At 42.5% G+C, this 25,765-nt stretch overlaps 1 protein-coding gene across 4 annotated transcripts; it reads left to right on the top strand.

The window, feature by feature from the left end:
* The first annotated feature begins 231 nt into the window (after positions 1–231).
* pop1 (POP1 homolog, ribonuclease P/MRP subunit) lies at positions 232–25,331 on the top strand. Of its 4 annotated transcripts, XM_060900114.1 has the most exons (16): positions 232–322; positions 519–606; positions 679–801; positions 2,520–2,695; positions 6,437–6,697; positions 7,667–7,754; positions 8,013–8,191; positions 13,432–13,706; positions 13,787–13,880; positions 14,038–14,146; positions 14,377–14,496; positions 17,851–17,972; positions 18,373–18,561; positions 19,342–19,496; positions 19,777–19,983; positions 23,876–25,331. In XM_060900114.1, exons 2-16 carry the CDS (start codon positions 519–521, stop codon positions 24,642–24,644), a joined length of 2,955 nt encoding a protein of 984 aa, XP_060756097.1. In that variant the 5' UTR covers positions 232–322; the 3' UTR covers positions 24,645–25,331. The 4 variants fall into 4 exon arrangements, with proteins under 4 accessions (XP_060756097.1, XP_060756100.1, XP_060756099.1 ...); XM_060900117.1 differs by lacking the exon at positions 6,437–6,697; XM_060900116.1 differs by lacking the exon at positions 232–322 and having other exon boundaries at positions 702–801.
* The last annotated feature ends 434 nt before the right edge of the window (positions 25,332–25,765 follow it).

The raw sequence follows: 25,765 nt of genomic DNA, 5'->3' as shown, positions 1-25,765 counted from the left end.
GTTTATAAATGCCTTGGGACCTCAAGAATGGCATAGGAATACAACCCCGATTCCAAAAAAGTTGGGACAAAGTACAAATTGTAAATAAAAACGGAATGCAATGATGTGGAAGATTCAAAATTCCATATTTTATTCAGAATAGAACATAGATGACATATCAAATGTTTAAACTGCCACAGACGGACTACATTACCCATGAGCACCACATTGCGGAAGTGCTTCTACACGTGGTTTTTGTGGCGCTGGCGTGCTGCACAGGAGAGGACAGGATCATTTTATACCCTTAGTTAAGTAGGTTTTCCTGATCAAATCAACATACACAGTAAGTATTGTACATGAATGTCTCGGGTAGTAATTCGATAAATGTGTTTTACAGTTTTAAACTTCAGTTTCTGCGATTTAAGTGGCTAGCCAAATAACTCGAGCAGGAGATGAATTGAATTGAGATGTGATGAGATGTGTGTCACACATCTCAGTTCCTTGTAAAGATTAATCTGCTTCCTTTCTGTTTGCTTGAGATGTCGGCGGCTAAAGACAGAATGCGACACAAGAAAATGAGAAATCAGCCCAGTAACGTGACTTACTCGCAGTGGCGTGAAGGCACAGGTTGGTAAGAAAAATGCTTCTAAGCAGTGTGTTGTCTTTCTTGTGTTTTTAAGCTTATCTCATCATATTTAGGTCACAGGTCCGATTCTCTGCAGCAGGATATGAGGGGGCCCTTACACCCTTCCCCCAGCTGGATGAAGGAGCATCAGGATGGAGGAGTTGAACATGAGCAGACGTTGCCCAAGTACATCACTGGTAAGGGTTCGAACAGAAAAAACACGTTTAAGCTAAGTGCTTTGATCTGTCTTTTTGTCCCCTCTCTCTTCCTCTCAGTTTCTGTATGCCAGTCTGGTTTTCTCTTTCTTTGCTGAATTCTTCTTCTTTTGGCTGCTCCCGATTAGGGGTCGCCACAGCGGATCTTTCGTCTCCATTGCTCCCTGTCTTCCGCGTCCTTCTCTACCACACCTGCCACTTTCATGTCCTCTCTCACCACATCTTTGGCCTTCCTCATTTTCGTGTGCCTGGCAGCTCCATCCTCAACATCTCATCTCATTATCTCTAGCCGCTTTATCCTGTTCTACAAGGTCGCAGGCAAGCTGGAGCCTATCCCAGCTGACTACGGGCGAAAGGCGGGGTACACCCTGGACAAGTCGCCAGGTCATCACAGGGCTGACACATAGACACAGACAACCATTCACACTCACATTCACACCTACGGTCAATTTAGAGTCACCAGTTAACCTAACCTGCATGTCTTTGGACTGTGGGGGAAACCGGAGCACCCGGAGGAAACCCACGCGGACACGGGGAGAACATGCAAACTCCGCACAGAAAGGCCCTCGCCGGCCACGGGGCTCGAACCCGGACCTTCTTGCTGTGAGGCGACAGCACTAACCACTACACCACCGTGCCGCCCCATTGTCAAAATCTCTCATCTCATCTCATTATCTCTAGCCGCTTTATCCTGTTCTACAGGGTCGCAGGCAAGCTGGAGCCTATCCCAGCTGACTACGGGCGAAAGGCGGGGTACACCCTGGACAAGTCGCCAGGTCATCACAGGGCTGACACATAGACACAGACAACCATTCACACTCACATTCACACCTACGGTCAATTTAGAGTCACCAGTTAACCTAACCTGCAAGTCTTTGGACTGTGGGGGAAACCGGAGCACCCGGAGGAAACCCACACGGACATGGGGAGAACATGCAAACTCCGTACAGAAAGGCCCTCGCCGGCCACGGGGCTCGAACCCGGACCTTCTTGCTGTGAGGCGACAGCGCTAACCACTCCGTCCTCAACATTCTTCTTCCAACATGCTCGGCATCTCTTCTCAGGATGTGCCCATACCATCTTAGCTTAATTCCCAAGCTCTCCGCATGCGCTCGTTCCTTATCCCGTCCAACATTGTCACTCCCATCGCAAACCTTAACCTCTTCAACTCCGCTGCCTCCAATTTTGCCTCCTGTCTCTTCGTTAAGGGTACGGTCTCCAATCCATACATCACAGCTGGTCTCACTACTGTCTTATACATCTTACCTTTCACTTTTGCTGGGACTTTCCTATCACAAATGACTCCCGAAATCCTTCTCCAACTGCTCCACCCTTCCTGTACTCTCTTTCGCACCTCACTATCGCAGCTCCCATTTTCCTGCACAGTTGACCCCAGGTACTTGAATTCACCAACTTTCTTTACGTCTACTCCTTGCATCTTCACTACACTCTCATCCCCATTCTCACTGATGCACATGTGTTCTGTTTTGCTACTGCTCACCTTCATTCCTCTTCGTTCCAATGCATACCTCCATCTCTCCAAACCCAGCTCAACCTCCTTTCTACTTTCACCACACATCACAATATCATCCGCAAACATCATGTTCCATGGTGACTCTTGCCTCATTTCATCTGTGAGGAGTCTTTCTTTGCTGAATAATACTGAATATGGTCTTTGTGGGTTTTTCGCCTCCCTCCAGGATCATTCTTTGCCAAAGCACGAGCTGCAGAAGTCAATGCCATGTTGAGGGCTGTCAGAAAGACGACGAGTAGCTCCCATGTATTTGGAGCTCTGCCAAAGCATATGCGCCGAAGAGCCATGAGCCACAACACCAAGAGGTTGCCTTGCCGACTGAGAGAGATGGCACAGAGAATGGTACAAATTTTCTTGCTAGGTTCTCAAAGTAGGGCCTGTAATTTTCTAAGTTTGTTCCAGTGACAAACCACAATTTGCCCCTGTGAAAATTAGTATACCTATAAGGAATGCCAACTGGCATCTAATGACACGTTTCTTAAAAACGTGTTCTATGGATGTCAAGAAAAAGCATTCTGTTTTTATCCCCCGCTGGCCGAAGGAGGATTTTGTCGTGGCGATGTCTGTCTATCCGTCTGTCTCGGGAACGGTGCTCACCTTCTGAAATCAACTTCTCTCTCAATTTTTGGAGGAATTTCACGAAATTTTGCAGGATTATTTGCTATATGTCGTTAATACGCATATTGTAATTTCGTTAAATTCCGTCACATTTGGGGGCGTCGTGGCTCAGGTGGTTAAGGCGCCATACCATGAATGCGGGCGACCCGGGTTCGATTCCGGCCCGAGGTCATTTCCCGATCCCTTCCCGTCTCTCTCTCTCTCTCCCGCTCATTTCCTGTCTCTACACTGTCCTATCCAATAAAGGTGCAAAAAAGCCCAAAAAAAAAAAAAAAAAAAATATCTTTAAATTCCGTCACATTTTACCAGAGTTATAGCCCTTGATTAACAACCTTGTACTTTCACAATTTCATGAAGGTGTGCTCGCCTTCTGACATCAACTCCTCTCACAATTTTTGGAGGAATTTCATGAAATTTGGCAAAAGGCCTTGTGATATGACGGTAATACGCAAATTGTGATTTAATTTCGTTTATGAAAATTTTACCAGTGTTTTGACCCTTGATTAAAAAACTTTGAAAATTTCATGAAGGTGTACGTTCTTCTGAAATCAACTCTTCTCACAATTTGTGGAGGAATTTCACCAAACTTGGCAAAAGGCGTTGTTATGTGACAGTTATATGCATATTGAAATTTCGTTTAATTTGGGCAGATTTTACCAGAGTTATGCCCTTGATTATTAACAAACTTGTACTTTGGCAATTTCATCAAGGTGTGCTTGCTTTCTGAAATCAACTTCCCTCACAATTTTTAATCCCCGCTGGTCGAAGAGCCCGAAGGGGGATTATGTCATGGCGACGTCTGTCCTGGGAAGGGTACTCACCTTCTGAAGTCAACTCCTCTCACAATTTTTGGAGGAATTCACGAAACTTGACAGGGTTATTTATTATATGTCGGTAATACACATGCTCCAATTTCGTTCAATTCAGTCGCATTTTACCAGAGTTATGGCAGAGTTGCCAGCGGGGGATATTGTGCTCTCAGCGCACTCTTGTTACAATTTTATTAATGTACACAGTTAAATAATCATGAATAGTTTGTTTGTAGAACAAATCTGTACTGAGATTGTTTTTGTTTTAAAAGGTGTCCCTGACTGTAGAAAAGTTGAGTACATCTCAGAGCTGTACGCACCCAACCTTCTCCAGCAGACACCCAAAATCTAACATTGGCTCTAGAATGTTCTGAGTAATCCTAGTGGACCAGTTTGAACATAAATCAATCCCAACAATCTCATGCATGTGTAGCGCACCAGCTCATTATTTGGGCTTGTTGGGTTGGTCGATTGTTGCTCACCTGAAGTGGAGATTAGAAATGGATAGTTTCGATTGTAAAATCTGAGCAGAGCCACTTCTGAAGCCACGATATACACGTCTGTGAGCGCATCACAATAGTGTGTTAAGCCACCAGGTTTTGAACCAATAAAAACATTACACTGAAACTATTATTCTGTCCATAGAATACCCTAATATTTACCATTAATGTTGCTTAAAAATCAAAGCTTACTGTTAAGAGGCTACATTGTATGGCAGGTCAATTTTGTGAATATTATTAATAATATTCAGTTGTTGTAAGATATTATTAGAAATATCAGTTGTTTTCGTCCCCGTTTTCTCATTTTTTTGTTGCCATTTTATTAAAGCCTGAAGCCACTCATGGGTGTGTTTGTGAATGTATATTTTAATCATGAGTAAAGGTGTTCTACTGTGCTTCACATCATGCCTAAGAACACCGTTATCGTGTTAAATTACAGCAATGCACACCCTATTGTGGCTTTTTGCTTTACAACCCCGATTCCAAAAAAGTTGGGACAAAGTACAAATTGTAAATAAAAACGGAATGCAATGATGTGGAAGTTTCAAAATTCCATATTTTATTCAGAATAGAACATAGATGACATATGAAATGTTTAAACTAAGAAAATGTATCATTTAAAGAGAAAAATTAGGTGATTTTACTGTAAATTTCATGACAACAACACATCTCAAAGTTGGGACAAGGCCATGTTTACCACTGTGAGACATCCCCTTTTCTCTTTACAACAGTCTGTAAACGTCTGGGGACTGAGGAGACAAGTTGCTCAAGTTTAGGGATAGGAATGTTAACCCATTCTTGTCTAATGTAGGATTCTAGTTGGTCAACTGTCTTAGGTCTTTTTTGTCGTATCTTCCATTTTATGATGCGCCAAATGTTTTCTATGGGTGAAAGATCTGGACTGCAGGCTGGCCAGTTCAGTACCCGGACCCTTCTTCTACGCAGCCATGATGCTGTAATTGATGCAGTATGTGGTTTGGCATTGTCATGTTGGAAAATGCAAGGTCTTCCCTGAAAGAGACGTTGTCTGGATGGGAGCATATGTTGCTCTAGAACCTGGATATACCTTTCAGCATTGATGGTGTCTTTCCAGATGTGTAAGCTGCACATGCCACACGCACTAATGCAACCCCATACCATCAGAGATGCAGGCTTCTGAACTGAGCGCTGATAACAATTTGGGTCGTCCTTCTCCTCTTTAGTCCGAATGACACGGCGTCCCTGATTTCCATAAAGAACTTCAAATTTTGATTCATCTGACCACAGAACAGTTTTCCACTTTGCCACAGTCCATTTTAAATGAGCCTTGGCCCAGAGAAGACGTCTGCGCTTCTGGATCATGTTTAGATACAGCTTCTTCTTTGAACTATAGAGTTTTAGCTGGCAATGGCAGATGGCACGGCGAATTGTGTTCACAGATAATGTTCTCTGGAAATATTCCTGAGCCCATTTTGTGATTTCCAATACAGAAGCATGCCTGTATGTGATGCAGTGCCGTCTAAGGGCCTGAAGATCACGGGCACCCAGTATGGTTTTCCGGCCTTGACCCTTACGCACAGAGATTCTTCCAGATTCTCTGAATCTTTTGATGATTATTATGCACTGTAGATGATGATGATGATATGTTCAAACTCTTTGCAATTTTACACTGTCGAACTCCTTTCTGATATTGCTCCACTATTTGTTGGCGCAGAATTGGGGGGATTGGTGATCCTCTTCCCATCTTTACTTCTGAGAGCCGCTGCCACTCCAAGATGCTCTTTTTATACCCAGTCATGTTAATGACCTAATTGCCAATTGACCTAATGAGTTGCAATTTGGTCCTCCAGCTGTTCCTTTTTGTACCTTTTAACTTTTCCAGCCTCTTATTGCCCCTGTTCCAACTTTTTTGAGATGTGTTGCTGTCATGAAATTTCAAATGAGCCAATATTTGGCATGAAATTTCAAAATGTCTCACTTTCGACATTTGATATGTTGTCTATGTTCTATTGTGAATACAATATCAGTTTTTGAGATTTGTAGATTATTACATTCCGTTTTTATTTACAATTTGTACTTTGTCCCAACTTTTTTGGAAGTGGGGTTGTAGATTAGTAGGTGATTTGTATGTGGAGAAGCTGTGCTTGCAGTGCTGTTAACTTCTTTTTCTTGTCTAGTTGGAGAAGAGTCATCAGGCAGGGAAGAAAGAGAAAAAAGAGCAGTCAAAGACCAAAAGCCGTCGTGCCCGCCGCCGCCACGGCAACTTATTGCTGGAGTTTAACCGACGGCAGCGTAAGAATAAATGGTTAGAGACTCACATCTGGCATGCCAAGCGTTTTCACATGCTGAAGAAATGGGGCTACTGTCTTGGAGACCGACCCACATACAAGTGCTACAGAGCCAGCTACAGGGCCATGAATTCTGGTTGTCTGCTGCAGGTCAGCTTGCTGTTCGTCTCCCAGTCACTCTCAGCTGTGGCATTAAAGCTAGACTACCTTTCAGATTTTTCAAGTGTAGGTCATAAAAAGAATTTTCCCCAACACCCAGTTATTTTTGTTTAGTGGACCGAAAGCTACTGAATTCGAATCAAGACTTCCAATTTTAGTCGTTTTTTTTTTTTTTTTAAATGGAACAATTAATGAATTTAGGGCCATGTGGCTCTAAATTCTCCACTATTTTTTCCTGCTTCACCATGAACCAATTCAAGATACTACATCAGGCATCACATGGTGGGCTTTCCTTGTTTGCGCAAGGCATTGTGGGATACAAATTTGAAACAGGAGAGAAAAATGGAGGACGTGAGTGTGCGAATGAAACGTGAAAGACCGGCTACAGTAATGGAAAACAAGAAGAAAAGACGTTATGTTGCGAAGGAAAGGAAACGCAGGACCAAACTAATAAAAATCGGCAGTCAGCGAGCACCTCGGTGTGATCAGCTGTTTGTTTAGCGACAGAATGATATAATGGTCAGTGCATGGTCAAGGTAAACCTGTAGATGGCAGTAATGCAACACTGTGGATCCCAGCTGCCGTAAAACCCAAAAGAAGGTAGTAAACCTGCACATGCGCGCACGAGCTTCCTCTGTCCACTTGACTGCGTGAAGCAAGCGATTTCATGCACATTACTTGCTAGAGAATCCCCTCAAATTAAGTAACTTCCCAGCCACAGAATGGCCTGCCCTTTTTTTTGGGGGGGGGATCACAATGACCAAATTTCAGAGGGAACTAAATTTCACCAATTTTATGAAATCGAAAGGCTGTTTAGCTTTAATGTCTCTGGTTCCCAAAATAATTATTACCCTGCTTTCTATACCCCTTAAGCTATTCTATATTCATCCACTTTTTTTCCTGTTTTTCCTCTTTGTTCATAGATTTGTTTCTTTTCCATGCTTCTTTATTTTTATTCAGGACCTCTCATACTATTGTTGCATGGAGCTCTGTGGTCCAGAGGAACAACTACTGAATGGACTCTCCAGGCTCACCAACAAAGACGCAGGTGTGTATTTACAAGGTTTTTAAAGCTCCATCCTATACAGCAGAATGAACAAGCATAAAAATGGAAATAAAATGAGCAAAACTTTATGGAAGGCATCTTAAAGGAGATCAAATACCAAGAGAAGCTGACTTTATGGCCAGATATATCGTGTGAAAAAAGGGGCAACAGAATATTACTCTTACTGCTTGTATAAGTGTGATCTTGTAATCTGATAGTCAGAAATGGTCTGGAATCAGTGTTGTGCACACGTTTTCGCAGGCCCAACGTTTGCAGCAGCATCTTGTTTATCAGGACAGAAAGAGGGGAGTGTTGTGGTTTACAAGGCTGATCAGTATCCTCACCAGCCCCTGGGCCCTGTGAGCTTCCTTTGGAGGCCTTGCAGTACCACATCACCTCACAGACAGCTGTGGATCTGGGTACATCCCTCCCTAAAACAGGTAGTGTGTGTGTGTTTACACATTGAGGAGACAGTTTGTTAGGTACACCTGCCTCATACGTGCATGCAGTAATCAGCCCTTTATCAGCGACCTCGATCATATGGTTCACTTTGTAAGTATTTACCTGCATGCTGTAGTCCAGCTGTTGCTATGCAGCTGCCGGTACCCAAAATCCATCAATTTAGAAAGACCAGCATAAGACCAGATTTGGTGCTTTCTTTAATTGCATTTCCTTGTTTTTCTTCCTTGTTTTCTGTTCCTTGCCTATTTGGTCCTCCCTGTGAATATTCAATGAAAGGATGCAGATGCAAAATTTTAAAATGAGTTCTGCACTGATGATTTTTATCTACATTTGTGTTAAGTTGCAGTTATATTAATTAACTATTGTCTGGTCTCATCTCAGCTCATTATCTGTAGCCACTTTATCCTGTTCTACAGGGTCGCAGGCAAGCTGGAGCCTATCCCAGCTGACTACAGGTGAAAGGCGGGGTACACCCTGGACAAGTCGCCAGGTCATCACAGGGCTGACACATATGCCGCTTTTCCACTACAAACGCGGCTGAGCCGTGCCGTGCCGAGTCGAGCTGAGTCGAGCTGAGCGGGGCTGTTGGAGTTGCATTTCGACTACAACCGCGCTGAACCGTGCTGGCTGGAAGTGGGTGGACACATTGGGTGGAGTTAGCGAAAGTGGGTGGACGTCACGTGATGTCGTTAAGCAGCGCAAACAGTGACATCAGTGACCGTGGCGGAACAAGTCAGAGCCGGGCCGGGGGCGGGGCAAATGACCGGACCCTTTATTAAAGCTTATCATAACATCATTTTAGGCTACAAAATGTCCGCAACTGCGGTGTTTACCAATTTCAACACTACCGGGTGCAACTATGTTATTTAGTACATCAAGTCCTTCAAACGAACATGTAACTCAGAAACAAAAAACATTAGGATACTGTACATGGCTCATAATAAAACATCAATAGCCTATACTGCGCACATTATTTGAAGGGCATACGAATGAGCGCTCAGAGGTTGCAACAGTGACAGGAAGAGACAGAAATAAAAGGAGGCCGGTGCAAACCTCACTGAATGCACTGTGTTTACCAATTTCAACACTCCGGGGTGCAACTATGTTATTTTGTACATTAAGTCCTTCAAACGAGCATGTAACTCAGAAACAAAAAAACATTCGGCGACATACTGTACATGGCTCATAATAAAACATCAATAGCCTACTGCGCGCATTATTTGAAGGGCATACGACGAGCCTTGCGCTCCGCGAACTCGTCCACGATGCTCTGTATGTCACTGATTCAGTGAGCTTTTCAGCGGTAGTCTCACGACCCGAATAGTAAACAATAAACATGGAGGACATGGAGTCGTTAGTGTTGCTGGTCTTGGTGCTGTGGCTTGACAACGCCAACAGATACTGGCAAGAGCGTATAGATGAGGCGAGGCGCATAAGGCTTCAGAAATTCTCGTAATTCGTAATTATTCTTCTTCCGGGTTTGCGGTGTTTACAGATCCCAGCGCGCTCGCGGGGCGTGTGTGGGCATGTGAGGACACTCCTCCTCACCAATCAGTGCACAGGGGAGTGTCTGCTCACGCCCCCAGCCTCAGTCAGCACGGCTTGGCTCGCTTCAGCCCTACCCCAAAACGGTGCGAGTTTTAGGGGCTAAGCAGGGCTGAAACGAGCTGAGTCGTGCTGGTTTTTGGTAGTCGAAACGCGAGCCGTGTCGGGCTGAAGTGAGCTGAAGTGAGCTGAAAAAGGGTAGTGGAAAAGGGCCAATAGACAACCATTCACACTCACATTCACACCTACGGTCAATTTAGAGTCACCAGTTAACCTAACCTGCATGTCTTTGGACTGTGGGGGAAACCGGAGCGGACACGGGGAGAACATGCAAACTCCCCACAGAAAGGCCCTCGCCGGCCACGGGGCTCGAACCCGGACCTTCTTGCTGTGAGGCAACAGTGCTAACCACTACAACACCGTGCCATATTGTCTGGTCAATCAAACTAATAAAATCATATTTTGTTAGATTGCTAGTACAACCCCAAACCAGAAAAAGTTAGGACAGTATGTTGAAATTAAAACAGACAACAGTGATTTGTAAGTAATCTTTGATCTGTATTGCACGCAGTACAATACAGTAGCACATTGTTTTACCTCATGAATTTTTTCTTTCAAAATAAACACTTCAGTTTTGATTCTTGCAGCATATTTAAAAAAGTTGGGACGGTAAACCATTTACAACTTTATAATGCTGCAATTCCTTCTCACAACACTTAAATATTTAGGGACCGAAGATACCAAGTGATGAAGCGTTTCAGGTGTTATTTTGTCCCATTCTTCCTGCAAACATGTCTTAAGCTGTGCAACAATATCATATTTTTCATTTCAAAATTTGCCACACGTTCTCAATTGAGGACAGGCACCCTCTTCTTCCACAGCCATGCCTTTGTAATGTGTGCAGAATATGGTTTTGCATTGTCTTGTTAATCTCCCTGGAAAAGATGCCGTCTTGAAGGCAGCATATGTTCCTCCAAAATCTCTATGTACTTTTCTGCATTAGTCTGCCATCACAGAAGTGTAAATTACCTTTACCAAGGGCACTGACACAACCTCATATCCATGACAGTCCCTGGCTTTTGGACTTGTTACTGGTAACAGTCTGGATGGTCCTTTTCGTCTTTGTTCCAGAGCACATGGTGTCCATTTCTTACAAAAGAAAGATCTGGAATGCTGATTCGTCTGACCACAATACACATTTCCACTGTGTGATGGTCCATCCCAGATGCCTTCAAGCCCAGAGAAGTCAATAGTGCTTCTGGACACAGTTAATACGAGGCCTCCTTTTTGCACAGTGGAGTTTTAACTGGCATTTGTAGATGTAACTCCATATTGTAGTGCTTGACAAAGGTTTGATCCGGTGTTGTCTGAAGGATTAGAGATCAAAGGTGTTCAGCTTAGGCTTGTGCACTTGCCTTTTGTGCACCAAAATGTCTCCAGATTCCTTGAATTGTTTCATGGTATTATGCACAGTATGAGTGAAATATCTAAATCCCTTTTGTATCTTTTCTTTGAGAAACCTTGTTTTTAGACATTTCAATAATTTTCTCATACTTGTTGACAGATCCTCAGCCCATCTTTGCTCATCAAAGACTAGGCCTTTCCTAGATACTGATTTTTGTACCAAATCATGATTGCAGTCACCTGTTTGAAATTGCATCAGTATTTGATTTTTACCTCATTACTAGCCCTAAATTGCCCCCCTCCCCTCACAAATCTATATGGCCAAAGTTTTGTGGACACCTGACCATCACACCCATATGTGGATCTTCCCCAAACTATGTTGCCACTAGGGGTGGGCGATATGGGCAAAAAATAATATCTCGATATTTTTTAGGATTTTAACGATATTTTGACGATATTAAAAAAAAACACTTGCTTAAAAATTACAATAATTACAATGACTAAAAGAATCATTGCAGTGACAAGTATTTAAGGAAAAGCCATATTTATTTTTTTAAACAACTTTAATAAAAATGAATAATTCAGTTGACAGTTCGTAACGGCAGCAAACATTCTAATCAACCGTCTCTGACGGCAGTACGGGTCTGCAAATATCCCGCCTGTTCCGCTGCCAACAACCAATCATATGTCGATCTGAACCAACAGCTTTCCAATCATCTTGCAGCTTCGTGCTCCGCTGTCCCTCTCCTGCCGTTATAGAAGTACTGCGCCTGCGCAGTGTCAAAATAATCCACGAGAAAAGTGGATTTTAAAGCTTTTTCTGAGTCATGAGAACCAACCTAACACTCAAGTATAATCAACTTTTCATGGCGATTTCAATCATATGCTCTTCGCGACCGTTAGTTTTCACAGAGTCCAGTATTGATATCTCCCCATTCATGTTCAGAGGGTCTGGTCTCACTAATCCGAAAAAGATGCCTGAAAGTGGCTGGCGAGTGACAGCACTTGGCCTGATAGGAGCCCGTCACAGCTGCTGCTTCTTTGTTTTTTGTTTTTTTCCCCTCAAAAAAAAAAAACCGTAAACTACAAGTCAAAGTTTTTCAGTATAACAATAATAAAGAAAAATGTGCTCAATTTAAAATGTATTGAAACTATTCGAAATCGGCTGATCGGTTCATTCATTATTATCCGTGAGTACTGAAACACTAGTAATAATTTCTGGATCATTGCTATAAACGTGGACTAATATTTCTTGGGAACCAATGGGTTAATGTCATGGAATGAACCAACCGACCAATCGCATTTTTTCTTCAGATGGTATCTGGGTAAATGAGCAGCTGTCTCAGCCAATCACGTTTTATTGCTGGACGGGATCATATCACGACATCTTCCGGTAGATACCCGAAATCAGCTTTGTGCGTTGTGAGGCCAGCGGAGCAAAAAAAAAACCCAACTTTTAATATGCTGAGCAATGTTTGATACATTTTGGAAAGTTGTTTTGGTTGCTTTATAGGTTTCTTAGAATATTTAACTCGTCACGTCTGTGCTGCTCTCCTGGGTTGCTAGAAACAGTTGTGTTGCCCTGGCTTGGCGTATAAAATGTGTGCCCGCCCCCCCCCCCCCCCAAAGCAATTCAAGGCCCGTCCGTCAGTCCGTGTCTGGCGCCGGGTCTGTTCCGCTCTGTATTGATTTTTGGCGGCTTAATTAAAAAAACTCGATAATGCAAAATTACACATCGTCAAAACAACATTCACGATGACATCGCAGACGATACATATCGCCCACCTCTAGTTGCCACACAATTATCTAGAATGTCTTTGTATGCTTTTACATTAAGATTTACCTCCATGGGGAACTATGGGGCCTAACTCGAACCTTTTGGAGTATGACTGTCCCTGTGCACCAAGTGGGGTCCATGAAGCTATGGTATGCCATGGTTGGTGTGGAAAAACTCAAGTGGCCCGCACAGAGCCCTGACCTCAACCCCCATAAGCTGGATTGTGACTACACACCAGTCCTCCTTGCCTGACATTATTTCCTGACCTTACTAATGCTCTTTTGGCTGAACGGGCACAAATCTCCCCAGCTACACTCCAAAATCTAGTGGAAAGCCGTTTTAGAAGAATGGTGGTTGTTGCAACAGCAAACGGGGACTAAATCTTGAATGGGATGTTCAGCAAGCATGTATGGGTGTGATGGTTAGTTGTCCACATACTTCTGGACATATGTGGCAGACACTTGCATGTTTTGATGTATGTGTGTATCGCAGGATCTTCTACCAGAACTGCAGGCAGTGTGCCAGTGCTTTGAGGCAGTGGATCCAGCTGTTGTAGAAAGGGTCCCGTCCGAGAACCTGGCAGAAGCAAGTCTCGTTCCACCTGCACCTTCTGACTTCAGCTCTGAGCCACGGTGTACCAGGAGAAAGAGGAAAGCAGAAGCTGACAATGAGCGTGCCTGCCCTGCCAAAAAAATTGTGGGTGATGGCACTCGATCACTCACGACCCCTGTTAGTTGGAGGTCATGCAAGACTGAGATTGTGATAAGGTGAGCAGTTTAGTGGCATGACGTGTATATTAAAAAAAAAAAAATCAAATGCGAGTTTTATATGTGGGTTTTCCTTACAGTGATCTCACCATGGAAATATTGCGGTATCGTCTAATTGGTCCGCTCTCTCACTCTGTACTGACTGAGATACTTGTACCAGCAACTGAATGTGAGGTGAGACAAGTTGCAGCTTGAACAGTAAAGAGCTGACTCTTGGCCTGTTACTTCAGAGGTGTTGATGTCGTCATTATGATGTCTCAGATGCTGGTGCGGTTAGTGTTCATGTGTAAGCTGGTCTTATAATATTGCAAAAAATATATATATTTTTTAGAATAAGATGAAAATGACTTCATCCCCTTTCTGGTGGCCAGAAGAGTGTAAGAAAGAGGAGAGCATGTCCCTACATTGCCAACAAGCAGATATTTTTCAGCTCCTGAGAGGTATAATGCTTTTCTTGCCATCTCGCACTAATCTTCCTGGAACCAATGACTAACATGCCAAGAATTAGCTTTATTGTGACAGTTTTGTATAATATATATTAAAAAAAGAGCATTACAGAAATCCCTTGGAGTAGCAAATCTAGCTCATCCATAGACAAACAGTACAGCACTGTTGTAATTCATTTAGCCGAATATAAAAAGTGTGAGATTAAAAATTGTTTACAAATTAGGTGTACACTCTACGGCTGAGCTCCCAGCAGGGTGTGTTCTGGGGTTGACTGTAGATGACCCGAGACTGTTTTTGTCTGTGAAACGGAGAAAAATTATGCCGGACCTTCAGTGGACTCAAGGTGAACACTTAAACTATTTGTGTACGCGTTGGATACGGTGTATTTGTGTTTTTCATTATGTTTTCAGGTTGTCTGTTCTCCAAGAATCTTAATGGCGCAGTATCTCAAGAATGATTGGTTAATCCTTCCACTATGTTCTGGAAACACTGGGAAATGCTGAAAAATATTACAACCCCAATTCCAAAAAAGTTGGGATGCTGTATAAACCATAAATAAAAGCAGAATGCGATGATTTACAAATCATGGAAACCCTATGTTTCACTGAAAATACATCAAAGACAACATATCGAATGTTGAAACTGAGATTTTATTGTGTTTTGAAAAATATGTTCATTTTGAATTTGTCAGCAACAGGTTTTTCAAAAAAAAGGTTGGGACAGGGACACGTTTACCACTGTGCTGCATCACCTCTACTTTTAACAAAACTCTAAGCATTTGGGAACTGAAGAGACCAATTGCTGTAGTTTTGAAAGAAAAATGTTATCCCATTCTTGCCTGATATACGAACAATTTCAGTTGCTCAACAGTTCGGGGTCTCTTGTCATTTTGCGCTTCATAATGCGCCAAATGTTTTAAATGGGAGACAGGTCTGGACTGCAGGCAGGCCAGTTTAGCACCTGGACTCTTACTATGGAGCCATATGTGCAGAAAGCGGTTCGGCATTGTCTTGCTGAAAGAAGGAAGGCCTTCCCTGAAAAAGATTTTGTCTGGATGGCAGCATATTTCTCTGAAACGTGTATATATCATTCAGCATTAATGATGCCTTCTCAGATGTACAAGCTACCCATGTCATATGCACCCTCATGCCATCACAGATGCTGGCTTTTGAACTGTGCACTGATAAGCCGGATGGTCCCTCTCCTCTTTAGCCTGGAGGACGTGGTGTCCATGATTTTCCAAAAAGAATTTCTACTTTTGATTTGTCAGACCTCGGGACAATTTTCCACTTTATCAGTCTATCATAAAAGAGCTCAGGTCCAGAGAAGGTGGTGGGGTTTCTGGGTATTGTTTATATCTGGTTTTAACTTGCGTTTGTGGATGCAGCAATGAACTGTTTTCACAGACGATGGTTTTCTGAAGTGTTCCTGAACCCATACAGTGATTTCCACTACAGACACGTGTCTACTTTTAATACAGTGTCACCTGAGGGCCTGAAGATCACAGGCATCCAATGTCAGTTTTCAGCCTTGTTTCTTGCATACAGAGATTTCTCCAGATTCTCTGATTTTTAATGATCCTCAAGTTCTTTGCAATTTTACATTGAGGCAGGTGGTTATTAAATTGATGCACTGTTTGCTCATGCAGTCTTTCGCAGAGTGGTGAACCCCTCTCCTTTACTTCTGAAAGACTCCGCCTCTGGGATGCTCTTTTTTTTTTAATATATATATATATCATGTTACTGACCTGTTGCAAATTAACCAAATTGGGGGGGGGGGGTTTCTTGTTTTTTCCCTGACATTACGCAACTTTTTCAGTCATTTGTTGTTCCTGTCCCAACTTTTCTGAAACGTGTTGCTGACCTCAAATTCAAACGGAGCTGGGTTTTTTTTTTTATAAACAGTAAAAATTTCTGTTCGACCGTTTGATGTGTTGTCTTTGTACTATTTTCAGTGAAGGCTTCCATGATTTGCAAATCTTGACATTCTGTTTTTGTTTTACACTGTGTCCCAACTTTTTTTTTAAATTGGGGTTGTATTGCAACAAAAAGCAATTTGCAGAATGTTACTTTATTCAGCTTTTCAACCAGATGCTGTATGGATTTTTCTGGCAGACTTTTCCTAGGGGCAAAGTAAACAAAAACTTTTTTCCCTTATGATTTCTTAGACATTTCCTATTAATAATGAACAATAATTTAAAAAGGATGGGAAAATGATATATGTAAAGTTTTACAATATTTCTTTTCAATTAAATGATTTTTTTTGTGGAGAGCGCCACACTAAAACATTGTGCTCCAAAAGTATTGGAATGGCAAGGCTAATTATTTAGTATTTGCTATACACTGAAGATATTTCGGCTTGAGATGATTTAAAAAAAAAAAAAAGGATGTGGGATAATGGATCAGAATTAATGCTTTCATTTCCTGATATTTACATCTAGATGTGTTTAAACAACTTAGAACATGGCACCTTTGGTGGCAGACCACCCAGACTGTGGGTGAGCAAAAGTATTGGAACAGATCATCTTAAATGCCGCTCAATATTTGGCTTTATATCCCTGCTTACAATCACTGAGTCAAGTTAGTGGCCTGTTGATGACAAACTACTGCATTCTTCTTTTCCAGACTTGTACTACTGTTTCTTTCAGTTGTTATTTGTTTTTGGTGGGTTTCTCCCTTCAGTCTCCTCTTCAGGAGGTCAACAGCATGCTCAGTTGTATTAAGGTCTGGTGATTGACATGGCCAGTCTAAAAACTTACCACATTTTTCCCCCTGATGGAGTTGTGTTGGCGTTGTGTTTTTAGGTCATTGTCTTGCTGCATGATGAAGTTCTGATGAAGACTGGATGTAAACTGGCAGACAGAAAACTTCTGTAAACTTATGAATTCCACTTCTAGAAGAAGCTTTGCAAACCATGTTACTACCTCCACCGTATTTGATTGAGCTTGTATGTTTTGGCCTTTCCATCACTTTGTTAGATGTTAATCTTTATTTCAGAACTTTTGTGGCTCATCTCGGTCATTCTTTGAGAATTCCACTCTTGACTCCCGATTCTTACTGCTGATGAGTGGTTTGCATCTCATGGTATGGCCTCTGTATTTCTGCTCTTGAAGTCGCCTTCAAACAGTGGATTGTGATCCCTTCACCCCTGCCCTGTGCAGGTTGTTGACGTCATTGACTTGACTGTTTTTGAATTTTTCTTCAGTGCTCTCTTTTCTGTCAACTGCTGTTTTCCTTTGCTGGCTTGTTAGTTATCTGGTTGTTACTACACCGGGGATGATTTTTTTTTTTTTTCTTTTTCAGAACATTCCAAATTGTCATACTGGCTCTGGCCAATGCTTGGCAATAGCTCTGATTAGGTTTCCTTCTTTTCTCAGCTTTCGAATGGTTTGTTTTTCTCCCGCAGATGGCTCTCTGTTCTTCGTGTTGGTTTATCATTTTTGGCGACAAATGCAGTCTTCACAGGAAAAACCCTGGGCTCAAAACAAGAGTTGTCATTCAGGGCTGTTAATTGTTTGTTTAAACAAATCAGTCTGACAGGACACGCGCAGGGCAAAAAAAAAAAAGAAACGATGGCTTTCAAGAATGTGTTCCAATATTTTTGATCACTTGAAAGCTGTGTTCAAGCAGAAGTGTGAAAACTTGTGGAGTTACCTGATCAATGGTGGCCGGTTTTTGTGTACATGAATGTGTGGTAGGTGTTGATGAGGAACAAAGAAGAAATTTGACACTGAGAGGAGTTCCTTCTGTCTGTGCTCAGAGTGCTGTATGGGAGAAGACTGTCCGAGACAATGTTACAAATAACAAGATTTCCGAGCAGGTATATCTGTCCATCACCTCTCACACACAACTCCCCTCATCCTCCTGTAATTTGACAGTCCTTGTAAGTTTCTTTTCTCACACAGTGGAAAAACAACCCAGACATAGTCTGTTTTATGTTGGTGTTTGTACTATAACTTGTCTAAATAAAAGATGAGCTATTGAGTATGAGGATGAACTTGCTGGCCTGCAGTAATGGCACCAGTACGTTAATCACGGTGAAAATAAAAATCAATGGAGTTGAATGCCAACTTAGTCAGTTGACATCATTGTGCAGCAAAACTGCAATGCATGTATTCTATGGCCTTCTATCAAATGGCGTTCTGTTGGGCATGTAGTGTACTAGGGCTAACCTTTGTTAACCTCTTGCTCAAAGTGAACTGTGTGTGCACATACTTCAGGATCTGAACAGGATGAAGAGGGAATTGCTAGTTCCAGGCTCCAGGTTGCCGACCCCTGTGCAGGGCAGAGTGCCAATTCTGCTGGTTAACCAGGCAGGGAAACAGCTGGGAGAGGAGCGACTTGGATGGGGATCCGGTTGGGACTTGCTACTACCCAAGGGCTGGGGCATGGCATTTTGGGTACCTTTGGTAAAGACAATTTTTTTTTTTTATCCTACACAGATTTAGAAGCGGGCGGCACGGTGGTGTAGTGGTTAGCACTGTCGCCTCACAGCAAGAAGGTCCTGGGTTCGAGCCCCAGGGCCGGCGAGGGCCTTTCTGTGCGGAGTTTGCATGTTCTCCCCGTGTCCGTGTGGGTTTCCTCCGGGTGCTCCGGTTTCCCCCACAGTCCAAAGACATGCAGGTTAGGTTAACTGTTGACTCTAAATTGACCGTAGGTGTGAATGTGAGTGTGAATGGTTGTCTGTGTCTATGTGTCAGCCCTGTGATGACCTGGCGACTTGTCCAGGGTGTACCCCGCCTTTCGCCCATAGTCAGCTGGGATAGGCTCCAGCTTGCCTGCGACCCTGTAGAAGGATAAAGCGGCTAGAGATAATGAGATGAGATGAGATTTAGAAGCACCTGGCATCCTGGAAATGTTTGTTTTGTGTTTTTTATTAGGTGTAAATTTTAAATAAGTTGTGGTTGAGCTGACATTTGTCCCACACAGCTAATCTACTCAACTGCTATTTACCAGGCCCTAATTGTTTTTTAAAAAGCATTTGTTAGAGCATTGAAATGTTCAAGATGCCAGTACATCAACCAACCAGGCACCAGACTTGTTAGGAGGTGTGGGCGTGAAGTGATGTATGGTTTGAGCTCTAATAAATCTTTTCAGGAATAAGGAAAATGCTATTAAAATGGGATATTTGAGGTATCCATATATGTACTGTCATGCCTTTTGACTTGTGATATAAACCTGTGTGTTAGGTATACTGTGGTGTGCGTGTTGGAGGTTTCCAGATGAGTTTGAAACACTCCCAGAATAAAAGTGTGCCCCATTTTCCTCATGATTACCCAGACTGCCCTGCAGGTGCCCGCTTCCAGGAGCAGCAGGAGATCGAACTGTTGGAAAAGTTTAAAAGGTGCAAAAAACCCTCCAAAAATAATGTTATTTCCGACACCTTGGCTTATTACAGTTGAATTGTTCTTGTAGCCTTCTGGAGCCTCTTAATGTCTAGGATTACTTTTCTGTTCACTTCCTAAAGATGAGGACATTAAATTGATATTCCTGGCTTGACCGGTTCTAACTGTAACCTAGCATTTCAGCTTGTATCCAAAAAAAAAAAACCTTATTGGAGATAAAAGTTTTAATTTTACTTGTCGTGATTGATACATTTGGCATTTCCTTGTGATTATTTGCAGACGCCCACCTTCCAAACGCACAAACTACATCAAATACGGGTGCGTGGCTCCTTTCCGGTGCCCATGGCAACAGCTGGTAGAAGAGTGGGAGGACAGAGTGAAACAAGATGAAGATGATAACCAAGACAGCAAGACAATTAAAATGAAAGATGTGACCTTGCTGTCTGGAGATGACCCAAACCCAGCATCTGCATTTACTGTACTGAGGTGCAGTCGTCATGTTTCATAGTAATTCTTTCAGATCTTAAATCCCTGTTCCTGTTAAGTTTAAGAAATGTTACGAAATATGAGGGAGAGAGAAATGGGTACATAATTTGTAGTACTCTGTGAGCACACTGCAAACTAAGGATTGCGTAGTCTGTTCAACTAATTGATGTACATTCTGGGATTTGTTTCTCTCAGCTTTGCATATCAGGCTCTTGATTCTATTCATTTATTTGCTCATTCTTCTTGCCAAAATTGCTATGCTGGATAGGATGGAAGTTGGACCTGGTGAACAATTTTCAAATCTTGCCACAGATTCTCAATTGGACTGAGGTCCGGGTTTTGCCATTCAGGTTTTTAGCCACTGCAGTGTAGCTTTGGCAGTATGCTTAATTTCAAGTCTCTGGCAGAAGTTTTCTTGTAGGATAGCCCTGTATTTGGCTCCATTCTTTTGTCCCCAACCCTGCCCAATTTCCCGTTCCCTGCTGATGAAAAGCATCCCCACAACAAAACTACAACTCCCACTACCATGACATTTAACTGTAGTGATGGTGTTCTCGGCATGATAATCAGTGTTTGGTTTCTGCCAAATGTAGCACAATGTGCCAAGGCCAAAATGATGAGAGAACATTTTTCCACATTTGCTGAGCCTCCAGCTTAACTTTCAGCAGACTCTTAACAATCCGTAGGAAGTCCTGTGGGTTGTGTGTGTTTTTTTTGTTTTTTTTTGTTTGTTTTGTTTTGTTTTTTTGTTTTTTTTAAATGTAACTACTCTTCAGTAAAGCCCAGGTTTGTGGTCTGTCCTGTAAACCGCTTACTTCTGAACCTTTGCTAAATTCTCTGACAGGATGGTGCTCCATGGAATGTTCAATACTTCAGATATTTTTGCTCTCGACTTTTGATAGTTTGGTCTTCATGATTTCGGTTTGATTAGGTATGGTTAGAAATACTTGAATACATGTATGCATTCATGCTTGTCTATATGTACACTCAGGGTTCTCCAGAAAATCTGAAGTAGCCGGCTTTTTTTTTTTTTAAAGATTTTTTTGGGGCTTTTTTCACCTTTATTGGATAGGACAGTGCAGAGACAGGACAGGAAATGAGCGGGAGAGAGAGACGGGGAGGGACCGGGAAACGACCCCGGGTCAGAACTGAACCCGGGTCCCCGGACCCATGGCACGGCACCTTAGCCACCCGAGCCAGGACGCCCCCAAGTAGCCGGCTTTTTAACAAAAAAAAGAATTTGCAGTGTGCCAATGGTGTGCTAATGCTAGGGGAGTCTGGGAGCATGCCCCCCATCCCCCTGACAATTTTGAAATTTACATGCCTTCTGGTGCATTCTCAGCTAATAAATTACTAACCATTTCCCTGTAAAATGCTTGTATGAAATTTCCTTCCAGATGTGTGTGCTTGGCTTCTCAGTTACCCTCTGTAGTATGCTCCCTGGCTCTGTAACATAACTACATGGTGTAACATAATTACACATGATCACGTGGTCCAACTCAGCCAACTGGAGCACAATAATTGATCAACAAATATGGCATCACTTCCAGTCATGTTAGACACCAATCGGGGAGAATTTTGTGGGCAAATAATTGGATTTGCAGCAAATTATGGGCAGTGGAGACGATCTAAATCACTTGAACATTGAAAGACAGGGTTTTTTTTGTCCCCCCCCCCGGCTCGAGTAGCTGGTGCAGACCATCTGTGTAGGCTGAGAAAACCACCAGTCACCAGCACTTGTGGACATGTCTGGGAACTGGGAACATGGTCAGTTTGGTTCAAACTGCCAAGAATAATATATGCCCCTTTTCCACCAAAGCAGTTCCAGGGCTGGTTCGGGGCCAGTGCTTAGTTTGGAACCGGGCTTTCTGTTTCCACTGACAAAGAACTGGCTCTGGGGCAAGAAAAACCGGTTCCAGGTTAGCACCAACTCTCTGCTGGGCCAGAGGAAAGAACCGCTTACGTCAGCGGGGGGGCGGAGTTGTTAAGACCGACAACAATAACAAGACCGCGAAAGATCGCCATTTTTAAGTGACGAGAAGCAGCAGCTGTACAAACGCGAAGTCATTTATTATTGTTGTTGCTGCTGCTTCTTCCGCGTTGTTTTTGCTTCGATATTCGCGCCAAGGTTTATGCAAACGTAGCGACGTAACTGACGTATACAGCGACGTAATGACGTGTCTTCTCTTAGCACCGTGAGCTATGGAAAAGCAAACTGGTTCTCAGCTGGCTCGCAAGTTGAACGAGTTGTGAACCAGCACTGGCTCCGAACCAGCCCTGGAACTGATTTGGTGGAAAAGGGGTAATAGTGACTCAAATAAGCACTCTTTTTACACCCGTGGTGAGCAGAAAAGCATCTCAGCATGAACAAAACTTTGGCTTTGAGGTGGATAGGCTACAACAGCAGAAGACCACATTGTTCATGTTGGCCAAGAACATGAATCTGAGGCTACAGTTGGCACCAGCTCATTGAAACTGGACAGTTGAAGATTTGGGGGGTGGAAATCATCTGGTCTTTTTTTTCCATTCTTCAACTGTCCAGTTTTGGTGAGTGATTGATGGTCTTGGATTCTTGTTCTTGGCTAACAAGAGTGGAACCTGTTGTTGTCTTCTACTGTTGTAGCCCATCCACCTGAAGGTTTGATGGTTTTTAAGATGCTGCTCACCATAATTGCTTATGAGTTACTAAAGACTTCCTGTCAGTTCAGACCAGTCTGGTCATTCTCCTCTGATCTCTCTCACTCAGCAAGGTGTTTCAGCCTTCAGACCGTCCACACACAGGATGGGGGTTTGGTGTGTGTGGGATGATTTTTTTTTTGGGGGGGGGGATTTGCATAATTTTTATTTACTTTATTTTATTCTGCTGCTGCCTCATGATTGGCTGATGAGGTAACTACATGAATGTGCAGGTGTTTCTAATAGTGTGTGTATGGATGGGTACTATTCCCCCCAGTAATAATGGCTAACAAAATTATTTGCATGCTGCCTCACATTCATACCCCAGCTTATTTTTGAAGATGGGTGCCAATGATTCTGGATGGCACTGTACTTATTGGCCACAACATACGATAATTTGTATCATGTAACATCCCATAGTCGTGTTGTACCCCAAACTATTAACAGTAGTATCGCCTGTGTCTCTGGTGGGGGGAGGAAGCACTTATTGAGTATGTTTCGTCATTAGAGTGGAAGCTGGTTACAAGTCAGCTATAGCTGCATTCATGAGCATTTAGTCAGTTTTTCTTTTTTGTCATCGTCCCCCCCCCCCAAAAAAAAAAAAAAAATTAGGGGTAATAAGAATATGCTTGCAGATCTTATTGTAAACAAACCTAACAAGCCATCAGCTGGAACTAAGCTCATTTATAACCTTATTTATATAAACTACACAAAGATGTGCTGTGTTGAACAGCAACAGAGATTCTTGTTGGATCCTTGTTTCGTGAAATGGCCCTAATTAGCTACATGCTGTTTCATTTTCTCCTTGAGAGCGAAGATATTCATTACTTTGTTAGGCAGCACAGACAAGGGAAGCTAAGATGCGTCAGAGGAAGATGTTTGGTTGCTTTACTCTGAATTCAGACAGCGGGTTATTTTAGGGACTATATATAGTTTCGTGTGGGACTGCGAAATGGATGGAAAGGAAACACATTATGAAATACAACACCATTTTTTCTTTTTTTTTTTTTGTCTATTAAAACTGCACATAGCACAGTTTCCCACAGATATTTAAATCATCTCACTTAAGAGCCATCAAAATAGCTGGAATCTGTCAGCAAATCCTGATATTATCCCCAAGCATTCCAAGCCTAATGTTTAGCTAATATCATGCAGTACAAAATAAAGCATCAGTTGATATGGCTTTTCTCAGTGAAGTTGTGGATTTTCTTTGTAGGAGCCGTAAGGTGCTGAGGCAGCTGTCAGTCTGGTGTCGGCCATCTTCACGTGCTCGGAGAGCGCTGAATGGTTGCCGTGCTCCGCTGTTGTGCTCTGTAGTTACCACGTCTCTGCAGACAGAGTGGAAGCGGTGTGTGTTGTGGGTACGCGTGCACCTTCTGGGTAAGGGGCAGCCTGCACTTCACGCCATGCTTTGTGTGCCCACCACTGAAGACCTGCAGCACTTGCGTGAAGACCCTCAGTGGAGTGGCCCCAAGGAACCACAACATACAGACCACCTAAAGCACCAGCTGAAGGGGAGGGGCAAAAAAGGCAAAGCTGCACGAGACTGTTCAGCTCCTAAGAAAGAGCAAGCCTGCAATATTCCTGAAAAGGTTGATCTTGTCCCTATTAATCAACACACTGGTCCTTCTGTTGTGCTCAGAGATCCTTCCCCTGAGCCCAGTGCATTGGTTACTACAGATCCTGGCCATTCCCATGTTGAATCTCTTTCCGTTACTGGCTGCAGTAACTCAACTTTAGTGCAAGGACTGTGGACTGAACTAGTGCCCAATGTGTCATCTCACTGTTCCCGTATGGCCCTAGGCTGGATGGTGCAGGGTGACTTCTCCCTGGCAACAGGAACTGGGGAGGCTTTAGGATTTGTAAGCTTAGTGGGCCTCCTGCAAACACTTCTCAGGCAATCAGCGGAACAGCGGGGAATTGTGCTCCTACGCAATCCCACTTCCCTCCAGTACCGCTTTGCAAGACTCCACATAGAAGCCTGAATCACTGCAAAATCATGGCACCACTACTGTACAAATGGATCAGCATCAATGCCTGAAGAGCACTCTAGTGTACCAACACAGGCCTACATCTAAACTCATAGTTTTGTTTAATACTTATCTGCAATAAGGCCTTAAAAGCAAGTTTTACCATGAAATTGTTATAAATTTGAGATATTTGCACCTAGATCAATATGGGTGGTTCTCTTACCTGGGTCCCAACTACTAAGGCTTAAATTCTGCCTTCTTGCTAATATTTTGAGACCTGAAACATGCTATGTTTGAATGTGCCACCAAATCAATGCTTCACTGTTTGAAACTTTAATCCCATATTCCCAGTTCATAGCTGATAGTTATCTTTGTTAATCTGAAGCATTGCAGTTGAGTGATGTCTTACTAACATGTAGTGTTTAACCTAAAACAGTGTCTACTATATACATATGCATGTTGTATAATCATTCAGCCACAGAAAAAGAACAGTTTAAAGAAATCATTGAAGGCCCAGTATTGCCATGATACATCTGTGTATGTAAATTTATGACTGAATTGTTTGCTCTTTATAAAGCCAACTTAAGTAGCGATGTATTGAAACAGTAGTTGTTGTTGTTGTTGTTGTTGTTATTATTATTATTATTATTATTTGTTCTTTTACAACTTTTTTTTTTTTTGTAAAAATGTTTCTGGTGACTGAGTAAAAGACTAATGCTAGCAAAATCAATAAAATTGCTGCAAAAACCATAAATATTAACTTGTTCTAGGTTTTTTATTTTTTAATTTATTTAGATCTTTCTTTTTGATGCTAAAGTTTATAATCTAGTCTTGACTTCACATACTATTCATAGCATACTTTAAGACTTAAAATGTACAGAGTTTTGCACCTTTTGGAATGTTTGGTAGACGAATATGGGGTCTAATTTATAAAACATTTCAAGCAATCATTTGTTCTGCAACTGAACGTTTGTTTTTTTTTTTTTGGATTGTTCATCCATGGGTGCCTCCAAGCAAGATTCTTGTTAGCACAATACATCAAGAATAAGTAGCTGAATTGACAATTTTATATGAAATTTTGATTACCATCAGATGAACTGAATAAATTTTGAAATAGGTCCAAATGGGGTTAAGGG

Source organism: Neoarius graeffei, chromosome 19, assembly GCF_027579695.1.
Source record: "Neoarius graeffei isolate fNeoGra1 chromosome 19, fNeoGra1.pri, whole genome shotgun sequence".
NCBI classification, from domain to species: domain Eukaryota; kingdom Metazoa; phylum Chordata; class Actinopteri; order Siluriformes; family Ariidae; genus Neoarius; species Neoarius graeffei.
Note: the sequence above shows the minus strand (reverse complement) of the source record. Positions and strands in the feature narration are given on the sequence as shown.